The sequence below is a fragment of the Sciurus vulgaris genome, assembly GCF_902686455.1.
Source record: "Sciurus vulgaris genome assembly, chromosome: 6".
Lineage (NCBI taxonomy): Eukaryota > Metazoa > Chordata > Mammalia > Rodentia > Sciuridae > Sciurus > Sciurus vulgaris.
This window is the reverse complement of record NC_136466.1, coordinates 36,672,387-36,680,462: the sequence shown is the minus strand read 5'-3', so window position 1 is coordinate 36,680,462 and position 8,076 is coordinate 36,672,387. Positions and strand designations below refer to the sequence as shown.

The 8,076-nt window shown below is 36.6% G+C and overlaps 1 protein-coding gene across 1 annotated transcript; it reads left to right on the top strand.

Annotated features, from left to right (window-relative positions):
- Nucleotides 1-4,997: 4,997 nt before the first annotated feature.
- On the top strand, nt 4,998-5,728 carry LOC306664282 (motile sperm domain-containing protein 1-like; the record flags this gene model as incomplete). The annotated part of the gene is given in 2 exon segments (XM_079145126.1): nt 4,998-5,234; nt 5,236-5,728. Coding segments are annotated over 2 exon segments (609 nt in total). The 5' UTR covers nt 4,998-5,118.
- Between the last annotated feature and the right edge of the window lie 2,348 nt (nt 5,729-8,076).

Sequence of the window (8,076 nt, the reverse complement as noted above, 5' to 3'; positions counted from 1 at the left end):
TGGAGGAGATATGTACATGTGTAGCTCTGGCTCTTTTTACTTTCTTCTAAGAAGCTAAACTTCTGGCCCCTCCTTCCAAGGATCCCCATCCCTTGCCTCAGACCATCTAATCTCCCTCATGATAGTCTTCTGCTAGTTCTTGGGCTTGTATTTATTACTCTCTGGAGAGCCTACAAGGACCCAGCTGTTATCTCTGCCCTTCATCAAGTGCTTCTAGGCTCTCTACTGCCTCTGGCTCTGGCTCCCAGACTTAGTCTGTCCTTCACAGCCTGTTCTGCTTTCTCTCCGTGACTCCTCAGGAACCATGCTTCCCTTCCCAGGCACAGTGTGTGAGCCTAATTCCTGATTCAGACTTCACAACCCTGCTCCCCATCATTTTCCTGAGGTGGGAAAGCTCAGAATGCTGCCCCAGAAAACATGAAATCTCCACTAGCCAGATCTGCAGTGGTTTGACTTGGTCCTGGTCACCAGGCCTTGCAGTTCCAACTATAGCTGCTTTTATTTTATTTTACAAAAATAAAAATTTTAATCATCTTTATTATAGAAAACAACATGTTGGTTGGGATAACCTAGGGGAGATGTTTGTTATATCTGTACTTAATTCTAATTGAACCACCACACATAATACATTAATATTAACCTTTTCAATTATTCATACAAAATTTTGACAAAGACTCTCATTCTGATCAAATTCAGACTCTACTCAGCTCTATCCCCACCTAGGCTTCAGTAGTGCCTTACATAGATTTTAGTCATTCCACACAATCACCCAACCTAAGAAACTTGAATAAACTCTAATATTGCTTCTAACATCTCAAGACTATGTTCTTGAAATAAGTTATCTCACCTTAAGTTGTTTCCTGGGAAAACTTAGTCCTGCCAAAATAATTAAGTTTGTGTCAGCCAACACTCAAACATAGGGCCCATCTCCCAGTCTCCATTGGAATGTTGGAGCCTGACTTTGATAAGCATCAGTTAGCAAACTGAAATGACTTAGTCATATGGACAAACTCCTCTTCCTGATATTCATAAATTTCTACTTCCCAGACTTCTGGGGCACATGCTCATTCCTCCTACCTATTTCCTCATCCTCCCTTAAAATTTCCAGGCACCTCTGCACAAATAAAATTTGAGTTCAGATTTACACTGGACCCTTTTGTCTGTTGCAATAGTTTATTACTGAGTAAAATTTTAGGTTACCATCTTAAGCTACTGCCCATCTTTTGTTTTTGAGAGTAATCTGGTGCTGTGACTACTGGTTCTCTCACCCAGGACCCTAGGAACACCCACTTGGAGCATTAGTCTTTATTCCTGACTAATTGAAGATCCATTGGTAGGCCTGAATCCTGATCCAGTTCTTCAAACAAATGTCCCCAGAGGCACAGTGAGGACAGATTTTGAATCTAAAGATTCAGAGCATATCCTAGAAATGAGTTAGAATCCAAGAATTCTTTATAATAAGTTGGGTTGGAGTTCCAGGATTCTCTGCAAGGGGCAAGTTCTGGGTTAAAGTTCCAGATTTGTTTGTTTATAAAAAAGCACTGTTAAAAACCCAGGTAAACAGAGGCTGGGTTAGAATTCCAAGCTGCTGTGTTCATAAGACATAAAACCTGGTTCAAAGACAGGCATCTTTGTAGGCAAGACACTATTAGTTAAGAATGTGGGGGGTTCTCAATCAATTGGAATTCCCCCTTCCCAGACCCCCGCTAGCTATATGCTTCACCACTATAGCACTAACTCTTCACATCCATTCTTGCTAGACATTACTGAGGATTATTTGGAATCAAATGACTTCTTTGGGAAAGTTAAGATCTTCACGGAACGGCTCCTCTAAGACCTTCTGCTCTGCCTTCCTCCATTAGCCACTTGCAATCTTCTCTTCAATTCTCTTAAATTCTCACTTCAGAGTCCCTACCTCCTCCATCCCTCTGTTCACCCCTTCCCACTTCAACCTTTTAACACCCTATAATTGCTCAATCTGCAGGCCCTTTGCTTCCCCATCAAGAGCTCTCAAAGGGTGTGGGGACTCTGAAAGTAACCAGTAAACAGCTGACAGAGAAAGAAAACTAATTGTAAATAGACCAGATATTTTATCCACTCTGAGGGACTTAGAGATACCCAGATGGCTGCATAGTATTTCATTCTATAACCCAAATTTTAGTCTCCAGGCTTTATAAACTATACTTCAGGCCAAAAGAAAAATTTTAACCCACCCTTCGTTTTAATATTGAGCAGGTAACTTTTAAGTTGTAACACCTGCTAGAAACATAATTCCAAATATTATAAAGTGGGGCAGAGATGAAGATTAGCTCTTTTGTATCACTGTTTTGGCTTAGCACATGGATACACTTTTATTTATTTATTTGTTTATTTATTTATTTATGGTACTGGGGATTTAGCCTAGGTGTATTCTACCACTGAGCTACATCTCCAGCCTTTTTTGAAACAGGGTTTCTCTAAATTGCTCAGGCTGACCTCAAACTTGTGATCCTTTTGTCTCAGCCTCCCACATTTCGGGATTAGAAGCATGTGTCACTGGCCCCAGTTATGTGGCTACAGTTTTGGAATGAAAGCCATAACGTTTGCATGTTTATACATGTTGTATATATGCACTATTTCCCTACCTCTAGACAGTATTACCAAATTAATTCATAAAATAGCTTAAACTGTATTCCAATTGTAGAAAAATAAATACCAATATAATTTTAAAACTTCAGAATTATAAAAATTAAATGTTTTTCAAATTCATTATATTTGGGTAAATTGTTGATAAATAAGACTAGTCTGGTACTATTGCTCAAATAAAAACAGGCATATATTCATCATTGTTAGTGTTAAATATAACATAGGTATACATTTTTATTCTATTTGGATTTTCTAATCAAATAAACATATATTTACATATTAAAGAGTAATAGATATCTTTATTACTTATCTTATTTCTTATTTATTTCTCAATTTACAGCTCTTTATGGTTAGAAATTACAAATCTGATTTTAACAAAATTGGGTCATAATTCTGTCAATTCCAATAATAATTATGTTTTTATTTTTATTTTTTTGGTACCAGGGGTTGGGCCAGGGGCACTTAACAACTGAGCCACGTCCCCAGACCTTTTTATGTTTTATTTTGAGATGGGGTCTTGCTTTGTTCCTCAGAGCCTTGCTAAATTGCTTAGGCTGGCTTTGAACTTGTGATCCTTCTGCCTCAACCTCCCAAGTCACTGGGATTACAGGTGTGCACCACTATGCCTGGCTAATTTGTTTTGTTTTATAATGTTTACTTTAGTGTCCAAATATTTTTGACCACTTGCAACCTAGACTCATTCTAAATTAAATCAATTAATAGATATTCATCATGTATCTGGATTATTTTAAAGTATAATAAAATACTGAAGTATTCATTTTTTAATTAAATTTTTTTATTTCTACAGACTGCATTTTGATTTATTGTGAAGTATTCATTTTTAAGCAGAAGTTTAAGTTAATATATTTTTTGTTTCTTATTTTTGTATGGTACAGAAAGGATAAAGATATTTCAAGTTTTGGTAAACATGTTCTTTTTGTCACATTAAACAAAATGCAGTATGAGGAAACACCTATAAAACTAGTGAAATGGTGTATTCATAAGAACTGGTTGTCTGCTATAGAAAACTGGAATATGACAGAGAGTTCACAATTGTCCACTTCCTAGTTTTCAATATAAAATGAATATTACTAATGGTCAAAATCATAACATATGTAAATGAAACTTCTAGAAATAAGGTTTAAGGGAAAAAAAAAATATATATAATATATATATATATATATATTTTTTTTTTTTTTTTTTTTTTTTTGGTACCGGGGATTGAACTCAGGGGCACTTTACTACTGAGTCACATCCCCAGCCCTATTTTGTATTTCATTTAGAGACAGGGTCTCACTGAGTTGCTTAGCACCTCACCATTGCTGAAGCTAGTTTTGAGCTCGCAATCCTCCTGTCTCAGCCTCCCGAGCTACTGGGATTACAGGTGTGCATCCCCACACCCGGTTGAGGGAAAAAATTTTGTATGAAAACAATGCAAAGAATGTAACATGCATGTGAGTTATTTTTGTTTTAGTTTTTGTTTTTTACATTAATTGCTGGCTATGCATAGTACTTTCAAGTTTAGTCACTGTCCTACTGAAAAATTGATTAACTACTAACTAAAATGTAAAGTTTGCCTTTAACAACTTGCATGTAAAATAACAAGGAAAAGAACAAAGAAGAAACAGTTACTATATATGTGTATACGAACAAAAAATATTTCAAAATCCTTGTAATTAGTCATAAGGTATACTAGCTACTACTTCCTTATCTGCTCTCCATTTTCTCTTTGTCCTCAGTCTGAAGCTTATCTGTTTTTGTTAAGGGAAAAAGAGAGTATATAATTTTGTCTTAAAATAAAATGACTAGTTGTTTCAGAATGAGAAAGAGGAACATGTGGAGAAAACCTAATGTACATGGAAAGTTTTATAAGTTTTACGTGAAAAGCACCTTCTGAGAATCACAGCCTTTGGGACAAGAGTACCCTGTGTTTCTCTTTTACTAACAAGCAGTAAACCACCTTTTTCCTTTTTCTTAAAAAGACACACACACACACAAAAAGCACCTTGTGTCTTCCAAGTTAAGATTAGATTAATTTATTTATAAGGATTTTAAAGTAAGTTTTAATATCGTTACTAATACAAAACAAAGAGTTTGAGTTCCTCTCCATTAAAACTAAAAATTTTAAAAATTTTGAGACAGAGTCTCCCTAAGATGCTTAGGATCTTGTTTAGTTGGTCAGGCCTGGCCTCAAACCTCTTGCCTCAGCCTCCAGAGTCACTGGGCTGGGCTGTTTGTCTGCTTTTAATAGGAAATTATAGAATGTAATGTATGTAAGCCACCTAGGGAAAAAAATTTATATGTCTTATTGAAATTATTTCTTGTGCTAACTTTATCATGTCCTTGATTAAGAGAACCGAATCTCGGCTTTCCGAGGAGCCGGTGTTGCCGAGATTGCCAAAATGCTTTGGAGTTTTTAACTGAAACTAAGAAAAGTCCAAAATAGATCTGAGTCTGTAAAAACATAAGCTGCAGCGAGGGGATTCAGTGCCAATGCATCAACAAAAAAGACAACCAGAGCTTGTGGAAGGAAATCTTCCCGTTTTTGTGTTTCCCATGGAGCTAATATTTTATGCAGATGATCAGTCAACACATAAACAAGTGTTGACTGTACAATCCCTATGAGTTTGCCTTGAAGTTCAAAGTTTTGTGTACTACTCCAAATAAGTATGTTGTCGTTGATGCTGCAGGTGCAGTAAAGCCTCAGTGTTGTGTGGATATTGTGATTCGTCATAGAGATGTTCGATCCTGTCACTATGGTGTAATAGATAAATTCCGTCTCCAAGTTTCTGAGCAAAGCCAGAGGAAGGCTTTAGGAAGGAAAGAGGTCATCGCTACTCTTCTTCCATCTGCAAAAGAACAACAAAAGGAAGAGGAGGAAAAAAGAATAAAGGAACATTTAACGGAAAGTTTATTTTTTGAGCAGTCATTTCAACCAGAAAACAGAACTGTCTCCTCAGGACCTAGTTTACTAACTGTCTTCCTGGGAGTGGTGTGCATTGCAGCCCTGATGCTGCCCACGCTGGGGGATGTGGAATCGTTGGTGCCTCTCTACCTCCACTTAAGTGTGAATCAAAAATTAGTGGCTGAGATGGAATCTTAGGGTGGTTTTGATTTGCATTTCTCTTATTACTAGAGATGTTGAACATTTTTCCATATGTTTGTTGATTGCTTGTAGATCTTCTTCTGTGAAGTGTCTATTCATTTCCTTAGCCCATTTGTCGACTGGATTATTTGAATTCTTGGAGGAAAGTTTTTTGAGTTCTTTATAGATTCTGGAGATTAGTGCTCTATCTGAAGTATGATTGGCAAATTTCCATCTCACCCCAATTAGAATGGCGATTATCAAGAATACGAGCAACAACAGGTGTTGGCGAGGATGTGGGGAGAAAGGTACACTCATACATTGCTGGTGGGGCTGCAAATTAGTGCAGCCACTCTGGAAAGCAGTGTGGAGATTCCTTAGAAAACTTGGAATGGACCCGCCATTTGACCCAGCTATCCCACTCCTTGGCCTATACCCAAAGGACTTAAAATCAGCATACTACAGAGACACAGCCACATCAATGTTCATAGCTGCTCAATTCACAATAGCCAGACTGTGGAACCAACCTAGATGCCCTTCAATTGATGAGTGGATAAAGAAACTGTGGTATGTATATACAATGGAATATTACTCAGCCATAAAGAATGATAAAATTATGGCATTTGCAGGCAAATGGATGAAATTGTAGAATATCATGCTAAGTGAGATAAGCCAATCTCAAAAAGCCAAAGGACGAATGATATCGCTAATAAGTGGAGGATGACACATAATGGGGGGGAGGGAAGGGTTAGTGTTAGGGTTAGAGTTAGGGTTAGGGAGGGGGGCAAGTATGGAGGAAGGAAGTACTGTATAGAGGGTAAAGAGGGGTGGGAAGGGTGGAGGGAAGGGAAAAAATAACAGAATGAATCAAACAACATTACTCTATGTAAATTTATGATTACACAAATGGTATGCCTTTACGCCATGTACAAACAGAGAAACAACATGTATCCCATTTGTTTACAATAAAAAAAAAATTAGTGGCTGCTTATATCTTAGGTCTTATCACAACGGCTATACTTAGAACGTGAGCAAGGATTTCAACTGACTTCTAAAGTAAATTTATCTTGAAAATATGAATGTGGACTGCCTTTTATCTCTATTCACTCCACTAACATGCCACAAACTATTGAATGATTTCAAATAACTGCAAATGTATAATATATATTTTAAATTTCTCTATAATTTTATTTGAAGGACGCCAGCACATTATGTTACAGACAGCAAGGATGCTTCTGAGTGACACCTAGGAAACTATTTGAAGAAATTCTTTTTATATCTATGCCTGTTGTGCAAAAGACTTTAAAACATTTGTTATTTTCTCATCATTTTTCTAATTCACTTTGATTGATAAGAGTCGTGTGTCCTTCAAAGCTAAAGGCTGAAAAGAACAAAATGACCAGCCTAAAAATAAAATTACATTGACTTCCTAGCTACACACATCAATGTTACTATGTAAAGTATACCTTGCCCTCTATTATTGTAAACAGTTGCTATGGTGTTTCTGAGAGTTTTACAGTTAACGTGTGGAGGGTTAAAAAAGTCTAAGGTACTAAGGGATCATGCTTATCCTAGGGTCTCACAGAAGATAGGACATATTTAATTCATCTTGTGAACTACAGATGGGTTGTGGTCCATACACCAAGCATATGGGTTTTTTAAAAAACCTAATTGAAGTAGGTTGACCTATTTGGTCCAGAGTTCTAAGGGAAGGTAGGCATTTGTTTAGTTAGTTGGTTTGCCCTGGCTTTACCTCGGGTTAATGCTTTATGTTAATAGGGGGGGAAATCCCTTTATCTTTTCTCCCAAGACCCTTGCCTGCCTGACTGTAAGTGACTTGCCCAGATTGGGATTATCAGGTATCAGATGGTTTCTGTGGAGATGACTTTTTCACCTTTAAATTCTTAAGCTGAGAATGGAAAATCCTTGATACCTGTGTCTATTTTATATCAGTCACTGAGACATTTTTTAAGTTTTTATTTATTAAAGTTTTTATTTATTAAAACAACTTTACCAAAAAGTCCCCTAAGCACAACTATTTACATTTCTTTGTAGCCTCTTCTGATCTCTAATACATATATATATATATGCACACACATATGTGTATATATATGTATATAATACGCAGTTTTAACTGTTATTGTCATAGCAACTGATCTTTTTGTCTTAGGATTTTTATCTGAAAGCACAATGCATTGAGAGTCTCTTGAAAATCGTCTTTCAGATCTTTTTACAGAATGAATTTATGCACTGCTACTGTAGCATTCTCAAGGAATATACGTAAACACAAATGTACGCCTGAAGTTGGTTTTTGGAGGAAACAGTTCTGCTTCTAAAAGCTTTTATGTCTAGTCTTTCATAGAAAA